The sequence below is a fragment of the Vanellus vanellus genome (genome assembly GCF_965231255.1).
Source record: "Vanellus vanellus genome assembly, chromosome: 22".
Taxonomy (NCBI): Eukaryota; Metazoa; Chordata; class Aves; order Charadriiformes; family Charadriidae; genus Vanellus; species Vanellus vanellus.
Window position 1 is genome coordinate 5,461,737 of NC_138927.1, and position 15,652 is coordinate 5,477,388.

Consider the following 15,652-nt stretch of genomic DNA (forward strand, 5'->3'; position numbering starts at 1 on the left):
CTTCATGCTTGCTTTGACAAAGAACTCTCAGCCACATTTTGGCTTTATGGCTCTGCTTTATTAAGAGCCATTTCCTTTGGCTTCCCATTGAACTTGCACTGCCAATAGTTCCCAGAGCAACCAAGTTTCTTCTGCCAATCCAGAATCCCTCGTTCATTAAAGAGCAGCTGCCCTTGAGACTGCAGGTTGGTCTGTGGAGGATCAGAACTGGCACACTGACTTACCTTGTTCCCTTCACAAATTTAACCCTCCAGAAATTCTGCTCTACAACTCCAGTGGTCAAAAAGCGTATTTTTTTCTTTTTCTTTCTATGCCCACCTGCAAACTCTAGTAAAAGTTCTACACGTTATTTGTGCAGTTGGACAGTACAGAAGTGGAGACTGCATCCATGTAAATACAACACCTGCTCCTTGAGACCATCACATTCTCTTCAAGTGCACAGCATCAGTCCATGTCTTTCTGCTGCCTTTCGAGTGCAAGTGACCCTTGCTCATAGCAGCTTCCTAGGTCAAGAGGAGCCCCCACAAAATTCACAACAGAAGTTAGGGGTTAGAAAATTTTATTTGCTTTTGTGTAACAGGAACTGCTCATTTACCAGGAAGGATGATACCATCATACTGTAAGGAAGAAAAACAAGAACAAACCAAGTGAGAAAGCACTGTCAGGTAAAGGTGCGGTACACCACTGTGGTGAAAACTGAGCCATCATTTTCATGCCAAGCCAGCCAGACAACACTGAGATGAAACACCAGTTCTCCTAGGCGAGCAGCTAACTGCCTTTCTACTCTGCTGCTGCGCTGTTAACTTCCAAGCAGGGCTTTGTTCAGATAACCATTAAGTTCTGCTCATCAGCACAGCAAAACAAGCAGCCCCACGCTTCACAGGCTGATCTGACAAGAACTGTACTCATCCCTTTTACTGCCCCAGGATTTGCCCCCTGAAGGTAACTACACCACAGTCAGCAGAACCAGGTGTGAGAAGGGAAAGGGCCATTCAGCAGGAGCTGGCTGGAGCCACCCTGTGCAGGCTATGGCCAGTGTGCAGCTAGGCAGAGTAGCCAGTAAAGAGCCTCCAGACAGACTGCCCACCCCTTCCACCTCTGAAAAAAATATCACTAGTCCCCATCTCTGAGCGTTTCCAGTCAAGCTTTCAGCATCTCCCACTCATTATCCACTCTGTGTCACAGAGCACTACGGACAGATAAACCCAAGAACTTGTTTTACTTGGATCATTCCATCTTCCAGGTCGGGCAACTGAGTTAGGAGCTCCGTCAGATAAACAAGTCCTAACCCTGCCTCATCACTTGTGATCCATGCACACAGAACACCTCCAAAAACTGCGCAAGGCAGATTTACACAAGAGCTGATACTTCCCGCTATCCTGCGAGCTGCTCTTTCAGTTCAGCACACAAAGGAGCATGAACAGCATTCATGCTCAAACACAGCTTCTACTGCCCCAGAGCAGTAAAAATAAATTATTTAAGCAGCGATTAAGATCTCCTCCTACCCAGTGACTTGTTCCAACCCTTCTGCAGTGAAGCGCTTTGCCAATACTTGCTAGGAAACTCTTGGAATACAAAAATAAAGAGGGACTTTACCTTTTGCTGAAACCAGCGCATGGCTTCTTCCTTTCCAATTCTGTGCTTGGCTCCAATGTTGCCAGTCCTGCGTTTCTTGTCAGCAATGCTGAAACCAGGCCTGCCCAGCACCTGCCAGGAGAGGAGACCCACAGCACTATTTCATTCTGGCATCTATTTTCTTAAAATTAACGGTTTTCTAGGAGGGAAGGCTAGAATTTCTGCATCAGTAATATCTCATTGTCTGAGTCACATTCAAGACCGAAAGCATTGTCTTCTACAGTCCCAATGTAAACTGAAAACTTCTCACAGCCAGGTAAACTGACAGGGACAGCTCCCAGGTTGGACAACTTAGCACATACACAGACTTAAAGAAACGAAAACAAGTGTGGAAGACACACTATTCCATACCCTAAGGCCTCAGCTCTCAAAAAGATACATTGAACAGCATTGCTAACATGAATGAAACAGCTTCGCTCTATTTCAGAGATTCAGAGTGAGGCACAGCAGAATGGAACAACTCGAAATGCGCCACCCACCACCACTATGTGACCCATCCCCAACCCTCTAAACACAGGGATGATCTTCCAGCAGTGCAGTCCATCTTTCAGCCTGCATTCCTGAAGCCCCTGCTGCACTTTCCACTGCTGCTCCTTCCTTTCCCATGCCTAGCACAGCTGCTTCAGTCTTATCTCACGAGTACCAGTAAAAGCAACAGTATTTGTTTCTGCAGAGGCTTTGTGAGACATGTCGTAAATCGAGGATTTTACAGCAACCCTGGGAACCTCAGTTTAAACTTAGATTTTGTTGACATTTCCATCTTCCAGCACTGGGCAGCAAGTTAATGTGAGCCACTTATGGTTCTAGGTTCCTTCTAGAGCTTTCACACAAGCCTGGGAGCTGCAAGGAAGCAGGGAATACGCACCACGTAAAAGTCCAAGCCGTAGATACCAATACTGGGATCGTATTTAATGCCCAGATCAATATGCTCCTGGATTCCAAAGCCAAAGTTCCCAGTGTCCGAGAAGTTGTTTTTTCTCAACTCGTATTCTCGCACCTGAAACATTTGTTGTCAGTCACTATTTCATTATTGACTGCAAAGAGAGTAAGAAGTCCTATGTCTTCTAGCAACTGCTACCAGACCCACAACTCACTTACATGCTACTATGTCTTTAGCCCTAAGATTTTGGTCCCAAAGTCTGCTCATAAATCACAGCAGCCAAGACAGAACCTCAAAAGAAAGCTGCAACTGCACCCACTGGTTCTTAAATAAGGACAAAACAGCAACCAGACAGAGAGAAACAGCGCAAACACAGCAGTCTGTATCAGACAAAGCTGCTACTCCAACCCTTAACATCCACAACTGACCTGTATCTAGATCAGGTGCAACATTTCAAAGAACATATCTTTTCAGGTTGTACAGATTAGGTTTTGTTCTTTCACAAATCAAAGATCCAGACCAGCCAAATTCTCACCTTCAACCCCTTCTCCAGAATCTCCTCTGCTTTGGCCCCGCGAACCGTGCAATGAACAGCAATCTTCTCATTTCTCCTGATTCCAAATGATCTTACAGTGTATCGTGCTGTAGGCAGCAATAGTTACACTTAGAGGCTATTTAAATAATTCCTACCCGGGGGGATTTGGAGCTTGCTTAAGATGACTGAATAAACGACTTAAAGAAAAAAGAACCGAGGCAACCACACATGCCCTCTTTGGGGATGCAGGCAAAGCAGCGGCCCGAGTCTGGAGGCAGAACCGAACTGATCGAAACGACCACCAGCACCCTGATATTTAAGCCCCCACCCCCAGTTCTCCCACGACATCAGAGCAGACGTCCCCACACTGGATCTGCCAAGAAGCTTTTTCCCTGGCAGCCACACTGCCACCACACCCTCCGCATGTTCAGCAGAGGAAGGAAAACAACCACTGAAACCAGGAAAAAAAAAAAAAAAAACAAACTGTTCCTCCGCAGCCCCCAGCACACGCAGCCCCCCCCCCCCCGGCAGCCGGCAGGAAAACAGGCCCCTCACCTTTGGAGAAGACGGGGGTCTGGCCCGTCAGCTGCTCCAGCACTTTGGCCGCTCGGGTGAGCCTGTCCCCGCTCTCCCCAACGCAGATGTTGAGGCAGAGCTTGCGGATGCGCAGCTCCCGCATGGGGTTCTCCTTTTCACCTTGGTCTTGCTGCGGAGAAACGATATAGGGGAGCTAACAAGAGGGGTCCCGATCGATAGCCCACCGCTCGCCCCGGCGGCCGGAGAAGGCTCCACCAAGCCGCTACCGCAGCCTGACACGGAGCCCTGCTCCGCCCCGGGGCGAACCCCAGCCCCGCGGCCGCCTCTCAAGCACCGCCGCAGCGGCCCAGCCACCGCACAGGCCGCGGCCTGTCATGGCAGCCCCTTCCCCAGGGCGGCCCACCGGCTCCTCCCTGCCCATATCGGCCCCGCAGCTCTCCCTCTCCGCCTCCCCCGCTCCCGCCCGCGCGGGCCGTAGTCCTGCCGGGCCCCGCCGAGGGCGGATGGCGGCGGATAGAGATGGCACAGCCCAGCCGCGGCCTGCGGACTCCTCCACTCACCGCCATGTTGGAGGCGGGGAAAAGATCAGGCCGCCCCCGCCGCGGGGTCTTATGGGACAGCGCGGGAGGGCGCGGCCTGTGCTGTGGCGCCCCCTGGCGGCCGGAGGGCGGCGCGGCCGGTTGCCAGGACAACTGCGGGCGGGCGTGGTACCCGAGGAGCCCCCGCCGCCATTTTGTCCCACCGGCCCGTAGGGACGGGGATGCGGAGGGCCCGCTAGCCCTGCCTGCCCTCACCCCGTGCCTCGCAGCCAGGGCCCGATCTGCACCACCGTGTGCTGCTGCCTTTGCTGTGGGGCCCGCTCCAGAGAGCGCTGGGGCAGACGGTGGCTGAGGGGGCTGGGGTCCTGCCCAGAGCCCTGACTGCTGCTGAGGCCGGGAGGGATGAGCTGCAGTGGTTTTGCTGGGAGATACCACACCAGAAGGTGTTGGAGCTTCTTGACTCCCAAGCAGCTTCGGGTGTAGCTTATGGGAGTTTCTCTCTGCCTGGGATCTGGATCTTCTTTTTGTATCATTTTGACTTAGTCCAGAGCAAGGGAGGAGTCACAGCCCACACCCCCTGGGAGCAAAACATAACACAGCTTCTCTGGGAAGGGGACAAGCCAAACCCACACCACTTTTGGGGTCCAAACATCTCTTTCAGTGGCCATGTCCTGGGCTGAATGCTTGTGATGAGGCTCTCTGTAAGGATGACACCAGCTCAAGGCTTTCCCTGCTTATCCCCTTCCCTGCCTCCCAGGCGCTGTGCTCAGGGCTGCCAGGTTGAACTCTGTTAACACCCTCACTTATTTTTTGACCCAGTTGTTTCTTAAAGGGGATGAAGGATGAATGAATAATCAGCTTGCCTCATTAAGAAGAGAAAAAAGTGTTAGGAGTCTCTGTGCAGAGGGCGTGAGAAACCGCTATTTAAAAAGTAACATTACTACTTCATTATCAATTTACTTCATCTAAGAACAGCTTTACTGGAAATAGCCGCAGGCTCCTTACAGAGCTTGGCTGACAGCCAGCTTTACCAGGTCTCTGTAGTTGCTGTTTAGGATCTGTCCATGCTGCAGTGTTCCTGCTCGTGGGCAAAGGCTGAGGACAGGGTTAAACGCACAGCGGGCAACGCGGGTCGGAGGGCTGGTGCCTCCCCAGGGGACTAGCCCGGGATCAGAAGGTGGACAGAGCTGGGTGAAGGTGCTGGTAACTTGAAGTGTGAGAGTGCAGGCAGGCTTGGAAGCTCATGCCATTGCCCGAGGATGCTGCCAGGGCCCCGGGAGCAGGCAGGAACACATGGCTGAGCTTTGCTGCACAGATGAGAAGAGAGTAGTGGAGGGACCCCCACCTGACCCGTGCCTGTTTGCAGCCCACTGCCTTGTGTACCTTCCCATGCTCATGGCTCTCATTGCACAGCAGCGTCCTCCCTAGCCCAGCCTTGGATGGTCCCGCTGCCAAAGGCTGTGTAGAAGATCAGGCCAAACAGGTTGAGAGCTGCAGATACAAAGAAGGCATTCCTCCAGCCAGTCTGAAGATCCTGAGGGGGGGCAAGAACACATCATGATGGTATCACCCTTCCTTTTATCTCCATGTAGTGATCACCCAACTACTGCCACCCAGTTCACTGGCATTAAACTCATTTCCATCCTTTGCTTGCTATTAGTACCAGCAACAGAAGAGCTTTGCTCACTCAAGACATATGCCAGACATCCTCTCGTTGGAGATGTATTTCCTGCCTTGGCATATTTGGAAATGTGTGCTGTGCTGAATTCAGGAAGTTTTCCTGCCTGGCACAGAGCTTCCTCCTCACCCCACTCCCTCGACCCTCTCCCCATCTTTAAGTACACGCAGATGGGGCCCATGTGGAGCTTTTCCTGCTTTCTGAGTCATCCCCGTGTCCTCAAAATTGTCCAGAGCTCTGTCTGAACGGGTGCTACATCACATGTGTTCACTTGTTGGGAGAGGCAGTTGGCTTGCAGTAATTTTTGATTCAGTGCAAAAAAAGGAATCCGTTTCTGAGAGCAGATCTGTGTTTTCTTCCATGGATGTGCTTGTGGTTTGTGGCCCCAAATTACCTGGCTGATGAGAAGTCCAACTACCGTAGGAGCAATAATTCCTGCGACTATGCCAAAAGTATTTGTGATTCCCAGCAGGAACCCTGCATATCTGGGGAGAGGAAGCAAAAATTTCCTGAGTGAGGCATAGCGGAAACTCTGCAGTGAGGCAGAGAGCAGGTGCTGCCAGTCCCTTCCCTCATCTGCATGAATACTGCCTGACATGCTGATCAACACTAGGATCTTCCCTGCAAGACTGGGGGGATTTTAAGCCTTTATTTTACTCCTTAGCTTACAATGCCACTAGCTACAGAACATAAGGGAAGTGAGAGTAGGAGTTGCAGAAGCCTTGGGGGATTGGAAACAGGAAGGATGCAGAGCCAGGGAGGGCACAGAGGTCAGACTCACTTACCTGGGGGCTATATCGATGTGGTTAATGTTGATGCCTGCCCCTGTCATGCTGATTATTGTCAAGGCCAGTGTTAGAAGGACCACAACCATGGAACTGCAGCCAACGTAAGGCACAGCCACCAGGAAGGCAGCTGGGAGCAGCATCCCTTGGGAGGAAAAGGGGGTGTGTTTTACCACAGGCCATACAAGTGTGTTGGACAGGCTGGATGGCAGATGAAAGCTTGTCCTTACCAAGTGCTGAGAAGAGCTTCCTGACGGCTGCTGTGCCAAGCACTCGCCTGGCCAGAAGGAAATCAGCCAGCAGCCCAGCCAGGATGTGCCCCAGCCCATTCCCAACATAAGGCAGGGAGGAGAGGAGCCCGTTCTGCAGAGTGGAGAACAAGGCATTGTCATGTCCATGGCACAAAAGAAATGGAGACAAGAGCTCCGAGACTGCAGCTCCCTTGGTACCAGAGTCACCACTCTTCAGGAAGAGATGTCCCTGAGACACCTCCATGTTCCCAGCCTACAGAGGGACCAAGTCCCATTGCTGTTGCAGGGACCAGCCTAAGCTGCAGGGCAGCACTCACCTCTCTGAGGTCAAAGTGGAGTACATCACTCAAGAATGTGGGCATGGAGGTCAGCAGCATGTAGAACAGCCAGTCTGTGCAGAAGCAGGCAATGGTGATCGCCCAAAGAGGCAGTGATTTAGCCATGGCCACCAGTGGGAGGGAGCGGCCATGAGAGCTGCCCTGGAAGGAATAAAACATCAGCCAGTTCCTCCTTTCCTGTCTCCCATCCCCTGGGCGGGCTGCCCAGGCTTTCCTCAGCCTCTCCACCTGCTGCTGAGAAGACTGGAACTAGCCCTGGCCGCTGGGTAAGGAACCCAGCTGAACTGCTTCAGAGCAGTCCCTTTGCCACAGCATCTGCAGCATGGTCAGTCATGGTTAAAAGCTTTGTGTGTACCTGGTGAGCCAGAGATGACATGATGTACTCCTGCTCCCTGGCACTAATCCATGGGTGATGTGCAGGGTCCTCATACACTAGAAGGAACCAGCAGAGGCACCAGGTGCAGCCAACGCCACCTGTGAGGAGCAGGGGTCTCAGTGCCAGCTCCTCTTATGGTGAGCTGCAGCAGAGCTGAGAGCCAGTGGGATGGAGGCTGGTGCTAGCGAAATGACAAATGCAAGAAGATGGAAATGGAGAACTCCCCTTAACCCATTGCTCATAGTGGAGGGGCCTGGGTTGATGATGCAAATGGTTCAGCAAAGGCACATTCCCTAATAGTATTCCAACAAATGGCTTCATCCTGGCCTGGCAGGTGAGAGGGGAGCCCAGAGCTCTGTGTGGGACTGGTAAGGACAGAGCTGGTCCCACAGGGCTCTGACAGGGAACTTTTGGGAGCTCTACCACCAAACGGTCTGCAGAGGGACATGATGGGCCATTACTCACCAAAGATGTAGAAGACAAAAGGCCACCCCAAACTCTGGCAGATGATCCCAGCCATGAGGAGAGCAATGAAAGTCCCAAAAGTGCATCCTAGGGATCAGAAACCAGAAGAGTAATTTTAATGGGACTTTGATACCCAGGTACCTTTGTGTGACCAGCAGCAAGGAGGACAGACCTACAGCCTCCAGCATGATTTGTGATGGTAAAATGTGGTGGCACAAATGACATGCCTGTGCAACAAACACACATGTATCCAGGTTTGCTCCCTTCAGTGTCCAGGTTCCCTCTCCTGCCTCAGGCTGATCTGAGCCGAGGAGACAGAGAAGACACAGGGTGGGAGGAGGAGAGGTGGAAAGGCTGAACGCTGCTAATGCTTCTTTGCCAAGGACCCGTAGCCTTGAACTTGAGGCTGCTACAAGGACTGGCTTGGAAAGAAGGGATGAGAGGAGGTCCTTTACTTACTGAATTGGTGGCAGGGGAAAGTCCTTGTGTCTTACCTGCATCAGCGATGTTCATGAGCCTGCTGCGTTCCAGTGGAGGTGCCCATTTTGCCCAGAGTGTGTACTGAGCTGGAAATATCACTCCCTGCAAAGATAAGTGTGTGTGGAGGGAAGGGACATGGGGAGTGCAGCCAGAGCTAACCAGAGCAGGTTTCGTAGCCTGGCAGCACCTGGAGCCACAACTGACCTCAGCCAAGCCCAGCAGCGCCTGCAGCCCGATGAGGAAGCTCACGCCGAGCTCTGCTGCTTGGGGCACGAGGAGGGTGAGCACGGAGGAGAGCAGGAGCCCACTGCCCAGGATGGGTTTTCCCCCAAACAGCCCCGAGCAATACCCGCCCAGCGCCTGCGTGAGGCCGTAGCCGTAGAAGAAGGAGCTGAGGATGATTCCTTGAGTCTCAGTGCTCCAGTTGTACACAGGGGCCTGGAGGAGAGAGAACACATCTGTCAGACAGAGATCTCTGGTTTCCAGGCACAGACTCCTCCAGAAGTAGAGAAGCAACCAGGAAACGCAGCCCTGAGTACAACAAACCGAGCTCTCAGCTTCTTCACCCTCCTGGTCCTCAAGGCTTTTCTCTGCTGCTTCCAAATCTGTCCTCATGCAAAAGCAAGAGCAAACTGAGCCCGGGAAGCGTCTTTCAGTTATCTGCATCTGCTTTCCACTTACGTTGTGAGCAAATCCTGGGTAGGAGCCGTGCGGAGCACTGCCAGACCAGCCGTGGGGGTGGCTGCTGTTAGTCATGGCGACGATGGCGATACTGAGGCTGACCCGGAGCGCGTATGCCATGAAGAGAGAAACATGCAGGACCAGGGCCAGACTACAGCGAGCAGAGCAGAGCCCTATGGAGGGAGAGCACCCACAAACCAGGGCTGGTCAGAGAGGCTGCGGGTTAAATCTCACCCCCTCCTACAGATCCGTGTCACCAGGAAATCACCTCACTGCAGCAACAAATGGCTTTTTTCAGGTACCTTCCAGACATCTGCCACTGAGCCCCTGCCCTCCTCCTTTGCAGGGATGGCAGTTTGTATCTCCAGAAGGAGACCGGAGGGGCGGGAAGTCAAGAGGACTTGCCCAAGGGTGGAGGGGACAAGTTGAAGCCTGAAGTGGCTGGCTCCCAGCCCCTGCTGAGGCAGCACTTCAGCCCGCTCCTCTCTGGGGAATGTATTTACCTGTGCAGGAGTAGGGCTGCTGAGCAAGCAGAGGGGCTTCATCCTGCTCTGCTTCTGACCTGTCCCCTGCCTGCGCGTTGTCCATGTGGCACTGCATACTCTTGTGCCAGCAATGCAGCTGCCTGCTGCTTTGCCTCAAGATAACATCCAGCCCTGTTAGGAAGCAAATCTTGAACATCAACAAACACGAGAGCAGCCTGGCAATGACCCCTGGCATTTCCTCACAACACCGTTACTGGCACGGTGAGAGCAGAGCCGGCTGCTGGTTGCGCTTCCAGTGCAAGCGCTTCGCAAGCACAGTGATTTACAGCAGACCTCCCTGTGATGGCCTTATTTGCATCCGTGGTTTATAACCCTCGACCACAACAGCCCAGCAAGGCAGCAGGGTCTCTCCCACCCCGGGGTGCTCCTGCAGACATCCCAAGGGTACCCTCTGCCCTCCCTTGGCTGGTGCAAAGGAAGCCTCCTTCCCCGCCCCGTCCCGTCCCGTTCCCCGCGGGGTAGCTCACGTACGGGGAGAGGTGTCTCCCCCAGCCCAGAAGGGACCGTGGGTCTCCTAGTTCCGTGTCCCGGGGCGGGGATTGGGATTTCAGGGACCTGGGTGGGATGGAGCAACGCCAGGGCTCGAACTGGCGAGCCGGGTGTGAACGCCGGGGGCCACGCCTGGCGCCGCTAGAGCACGCCACGCCGTCGCTAGGCCACGCCCCGCCGGCTTTAGCACCGCCCTCCGCCGCAGACCCCGCCCTCCACGACGGGTCCCGCCCCTGTCGGGTTCCGCCCCCGCCGCCTGACCGGTGCCGCGCGCGAGTCATGTGCCCAGTCAAGATGGCGGCGCTCAGGGCGGCGGTGCTGGTGCTGCTGGGGCTGTGCCTGGGCTGCGCGACTGCCGCCGTCCCCCTGGTTATCTGGCACGGCATGGGTGAGCCAGGACCGGCAACGGGGGGTGGGGCCGGTCCTCCGGTAATGGCTCTGGGGGCGGGGCGGGGCGGGGCGGGGCGGCGGGGCTTAGCTGGGTCGGCCTGTGGATGGGGCCGTGCTGGGACCCGAGCAGGCCCGAGGGGAGCTCGCAGGCCCCCGTCGGCCCCGCTCCGATGTCCCCTTTCTCCGGCCTGCGGGTTTCTGCGGAGGCCGGGAGGTGTTGACCCTCCTCCCCCCGGGCCTCTGTGTGCGTTGGCAGCTCCTGGCCTCGTTGCAGCAGGGTGGTCCTGGTATGCTTGTGGAGGCGAGGCAAGGTGAGGGCCTGGGCGGTGGCGTGATGGTGTGTTGCGGTGTTCCCTTTCACAGGAGACAGTTGCTGCAATCCACAAAGCATGGGCTACATTAAAAAAATAGTGGAGAATAAAATACCAGGGATTTATGTTCTGTCTCTCAAGATTGGAAGCAACCTGATACAGGTAACTAAGTCTGCTGTCACTCGTGTTTCTGCTTGGCAGGGTGGGGGCCAGTGTGTGGAACTGAAGGTGCGTTATTGCAGTCTTTGTTATTAACATGGTTCTACAAGGATTTGTGTAGTGCTTTTTTTTTGATTTGTGAAGTAAACAGCTTTGACAGATAGAAACCAATAAAGTCTAGATAATACCTGCAGAAAAGAACCAGGGGAAAACCAAATCCCTAGTCTAAATTGGATTAATATGCAGATCCACTGATTAGCACTCTCTCACCTCTCCAGGTAACGCAAAGGCCTGTGATAAGATTCTGTGCTAAAGCAGAGCTTTATGCCTTGCTGCCCTTTTTGATTTACAGCCATTTATTCACTATAAATCAGTATAATAAGCATAGAGACTTCTGTGTGTTTGTATTTTTTGACAGTTTTGTGTAGCCCTATGGAATTTCTTTAAATAGTCTCTCATGATAATGTGCAATGTATGCTATTTTTTGCAACCTGGAAAAAATGGGTGAAGTTTGATTATTATTTTTTAATTTTACATATATATATATGCAAAATCTGAAAGGACTTGAATTATTGAGAAGTTTGGGGAAATGTCACTGTTTTGTGTGAGACAGTTTTCTCAGGCAGAGTAGGAACAAAGACTTGGTGAAGGGAAATCTCAAAACTTGAATTTCACTTCTCTCATATTGTGAAAGTTAAGGTCCTCTTCCAAAAGCAGAACTGTTAGCAGCCTATTTGCAGAGATTAAAATAGCGTAAACCATTGTAAAGGTACAAGTTATACATGCTAATCTGGCTAATCCATCAGGATATGGAGAACAGCTTCTTTATGAATGTGAATGATCAAGTGAGAGAGGTGTGCAGCCAACTCGCAAAGGACCCTCGCCTGAAAGGAGGCTACAATGCAATGGGCTTCTCCCAAGGAGGCCAGTTCCTGTAAGTTTACACTTCTGTTCCATTTCCAGTGATTTCTGTTGGGCTTTAGGTTCTGATTTAAAACTGTTTTGAAATACTAAGCAGATGTAAATGGACAAACTCTTTCATAAAGGTAGGAGCAGTCCAAAGGAGGCAAGAATGTGTTTGCCTGTAGCCTTCCTCTACCAGGAAGGGTTAATTCCGTTTGCAAACATTACCCAAGTGTCCAGAGCCCACTGAGTGGCAAGCTGAGAGCTGCCTGTGAACCAGCACTGGTGGCCTGGGCACGATGAGCTCAGCTCCTTCATCTTTCTCCACAGGAGGGCGGTGGCCCAGAGGTGTCCTTCTCCTCCCATGCTCAATTTGATCTCTGTTGGGGGACAGCACCAAGGTAGTTTCTTCTTAAGCTGTCACACCTCCTAACCATCTTGAAGGGTGGGGGGGTCTTGTTGGCGGGAGGAACAAAATCTTCATAAAATCTGACTATTTTCTTATGAATTAAATTGTCCATTTGTTCATGCCTCAATCTGGTGATCTGCTTTGGCCCAGTTGTTAGCTGATTACATTATCTTCTGTCTTGGTCTTGCTTAACTGGCAATGAGAAGGGACCTTTGTAAGTAGATGACTAACTGGGTAGAATTCTTATATACTTTGGAAGTGCTTGGGATTAGTTGTTTTGGGAGAAGAAACTTCTAACTACATAGCAAAACCTTTGTGAAAATAAACCTTCTGGGTCACAAGGATACTTTACAATTGGCATCTGGAAGGCTAAAGCCCCAAGGAAAAGGAGGTGCTTTTTGCAGTAGATTAAAGAGGCAGTATGAAATGGAATTTAAAAGGTGTACAATTAAGAGTGGCTGGCAATGAATTTCAAGTACTCTTCCCTGAGAAGTTCCATGGCTTGAGTCTATTTCTTTGTAGTGTAGTGGGAAGTCTTGTAGGAAACCATCTTGAGACCTCCTGGGAACACACCAGGCGAGCTGGACAGTATTCCACTTGTCTGCATGCCCCATTCTCCAGAGCAATACCCTCTGCTCAAGAACATTATCCATTATCTTTGTGTGTAATAGTGCCCAGGGGCAGGAGGGCTGTCTAATGAGATTGCAGGATTAAAGGCCGCCTGATTCCCTGGGTAATTCTTGCCACTGCTCTGTAAGAGGGTGGTTCTTTACCAGCCGGAGGGATTAAGGGATTTCAGTTTGGCTCACCGAGTTGTTACATGTCTCCATACCCCAGGCGTGTATGGCTTTCCACGCTGTCCTGGTGAAAGCTCCCATATCTGTGACTGGATCCGAAAGACGCTGGATCTGGGCGCCTACACACAAGCTGTTCAAGAGCAGTGAGTATATTCATCAGGCTGCAATGACGGGGGCTGGGCCCATGTGAGAAGCTCTGGGTTTCCGGTCTGATCTTTGGTTTTTCTCTTCTCCAGCTTGGTACAAGCGGAGTATTGGCATGACCCTCTAAAGGAGGAGGACTACAGGAAAAACAGCATCTTTTTGGCTGACATAAATCAGGAGAGGGTAAGGACCTGGCAGATGATTAATTGCTAGCAGGAGAGCAGAAGCCTTAGCAGTGAGTTCTTTCACGTTAGCTCTCCCTGGCAATAGTTTTGCTGGAGTTCGAAGTGGAGCATTTTTTGCCCTGCATCCCAGGAGTGTACAAAGTATTTTTGCTGGTAGATTTATGAATGAGACTTGTCCATGGCAGAGTAGTTCCTGTGTCACTGCACTCTTTCGGAGTGGTTGGTATAGATGTGCCATGTGCTCAGTCCACCCATCACCTTTCAAGTGGTCCCTCGCCAGGGGACACCAACCTCTTCTTTACAGCCTGGAGATGAGGCTGAATGCTGTGAGCACAGCCAAGGGAGGCTGTTAACAGAAGTGTGCATTCCTGCCTCCTAGGCTGGTGCACTCCAGGGTTTCCTTTGCAGGTGCACGGCAAGTCAGAGCAGTTTCCCCAACCTGTCTCAGTGGGCTTTCCAGTGACTTGGAGCTGTTCTCTGTTGCTTTCATCCAGGGTATCAATGAGACGTACAAGAAAAACCTGATGGCTCTGAAAAAGTTTGTGATGGTGAAATTTCTCAATGATACCATGGTCGACCCTCCGATTTCTGAGGTAAGGCAGGCAGGGCAGGACCTGCTTTTGGGCGGTGTTTTGGTTCTCACTTACTCGTTTCTGGTTTGTCCTTTGGTGGCACAACTTGGGAGTGGTGAGGAGTAGGTTGAGCGCAAACATAGGCCTGATACTGCATTGTCTCCAGAAGAAGCTGGTGAAAGCCTGCTTCTCTCCTGGGAGCCCTTCAGCAACTGTTTTCCTTGGTTTTATTCTGACAGTGGTTTGGGTTTTACAAAAGCGGCCAAGCCAAGGAGACCATCCCGCTGAGGGAGACCTCTCTGTACACAGAGGTATGTTCTGCTGGGGGCTGAGGGCTTTATGCTATTTCTACTCTATAGTGTCCCTGAGGAGCTCTAAACCCCACAGCTCTTCTCTGTTCACCATCTCTGCCATCCTGGGGCATGGCCTCCTCTTGCCAGTAGCTGTTTGGAAAGGCATTTCTTTCCACGCCAATTTGGCAGTGGGAATTACAGTGGTGGTCTCATGCCTGACTCAAGATCCCCTTCAGCATGTGTTTAATTAACTCTGCTCCTTTTTGAAGCCTTGTTTTAAAAGTCATCCAAAAGGCCTTTTTCCCCCTCTATGAGGAGAAGCTTTGAAGAGCAGAGGTGGAACCTGCTCTAGCTGCAACAACTGTCTCTGACCATCAATGTTTTTCCCTGTGCTGGGTTCCGCAGCCACTGCCAGTGTTTGGCCATGGCAGGGTAGGACTCCAGGTCATGCTTCTCTCTGCAGGATCGCCTGGGGCTGCAGGAGATGGACAAAGCAGGAAAGCTGGTGTTCCTGGGGGTGAAAGGGGATCACCTGCACTTCTCAGAAGAGTGGTTTTACAGTACTATCCTCCCCTTCCTCCAGTGAAGCTAAGGGGAGGCATGCTGTGAGGGCACTGGGGAGGGTCTACCACTGTAGTTAATGCAGCTACTACTGTGCAACAGCACTTTCTGCATAAAAGCCTGCGGGGATCTGGGGAAGGGGAAGAAGAGGGGGTTTAGCTCAGCAGTTCCACAGTGTGCAGAGGTGGCACCTATTACGCTGCAGTAAGAGACAGGGATTTATCGGGATGTAATTACGCTCCAATGTGGGTGGACTGAACCTTGCACTAACTGAAACGCTCCATCCTGCACAGGCCCTGGTAAGTCTACTTCAGTTCTCTGAGCTGGGGCTGTGCCGGTCACTTGGTGATGGCAAAACCATTAGCTGTGTGAGAGGTTTGTTTTCCCTGTCACCTCTTCCTCGCAGGATGCAATGGCAGTATTAACCAAAATGACTAGTGTTAAGAATACTGTATCTCTTAAGGGGATCAGCAAGTAGACTTACATGGCTGTATGCAGAAGAAAGATAGTACAGCCTATCCTTCAAGATGGGGAAAAGGGCCAAATTTAGGGGTTTCTGGGGAAAAAGGAGGGGTTTGAATTAAGTTGGTATTAACAGCTTGAACAGTTTTCAACTAATGGCTTGTTTTATGCACTTTTGTACAGCAACTGAAATCAATAAAGAACTTTAACCAAATAAAAGGTGAGATTTGACAGCTACTGACAAATCGATTT

General features: G+C 51.8%; 3 protein-coding genes across 3 annotated transcripts; 1 reads left to right on the forward strand and 2 right to left on the reverse strand.

The window, feature by feature from the left end:
* Window positions 1-542: 542 nt before the first annotated feature.
* Window positions 543-4,175, reverse strand: RPL11 (ribosomal protein L11). The gene is made up of 6 exons (XM_082494057.1): window positions 4,148-4,175; window positions 3,606-3,756; window positions 3,051-3,157; window positions 2,501-2,632; window positions 1,597-1,707; window positions 543-617 (listed from the first exon to the last, which is right to left on the reverse strand). Exons 1-6 carry the CDS (start codon window positions 4,151-4,153, stop codon window positions 588-590), a joined length of 537 nt encoding a protein of 178 aa, XP_082350183.1. The 5' UTR covers window positions 4,154-4,175; the 3' UTR covers window positions 543-587.
* Window positions 4,176-5,559: 1,384 nt separating this feature from the next.
* On the reverse strand, window positions 5,560-9,768 carry LOC309680519 (sodium-dependent phosphate transport protein 3-like; the record flags this gene model as incomplete). Its single annotated transcript, XM_082494161.1, has 11 exons — window positions 5,560-5,617; window positions 6,199-6,289; window positions 6,590-6,734; window positions 6,820-6,952; window positions 7,158-7,319; window positions 7,534-7,610; window positions 8,020-8,106; window positions 8,514-8,601; window positions 8,704-8,937; window positions 9,181-9,353; window positions 9,684-9,768. 11 exons carry the CDS (start codon window positions 9,766-9,768, stop codon window positions 5,597-5,599), a joined length of 1,296 nt encoding a protein of 431 aa, XP_082350287.1. The 3' UTR covers window positions 5,560-5,596.
* A 725-nt stretch (window positions 9,769-10,493) lies between these two features.
* On the forward strand, window positions 10,494-15,618 carry PPT1 (palmitoyl-protein thioesterase 1; the record flags this gene model as incomplete). The annotated part of the gene is made up of 9 exons (XM_082494056.1): window positions 10,494-10,602; window positions 10,968-11,077; window positions 11,881-12,008; window positions 12,308-12,378; window positions 13,224-13,326; window positions 13,420-13,510; window positions 14,007-14,105; window positions 14,324-14,395; window positions 14,841-15,618. The coding sequence occupies 9 exons, from the start codon at window positions 10,494-10,496 to the stop codon at window positions 14,961-14,963; spliced, it is 906 nt and encodes a 301-aa protein (XP_082350182.1). The 3' UTR covers window positions 14,964-15,618.
* Window positions 15,619-15,652: the final 34 nt, after the last annotated feature.

What these genes read in the sequence shown, in the direction of transcription:
- RPL11 (XM_082494057.1), bottom strand. An exon ending in ACGGCTTGGACTTTTACGTG is followed by an intron (nt 1,708 to 2,500) that starts GTGCGTATTCCC and finishes CTCTCCTGGCAG; the next exon opens with GTGCTGGGCAGGCCTGGTTT. An exon ending in TGCGCTGGTTTCAGCAAAAG is followed by an intron (nt 618 to 1,596) that starts GTAAAGTCCCTC and finishes TCTTCCTTACAG; the next exon opens with TATGATGGTATCATCCTTCC.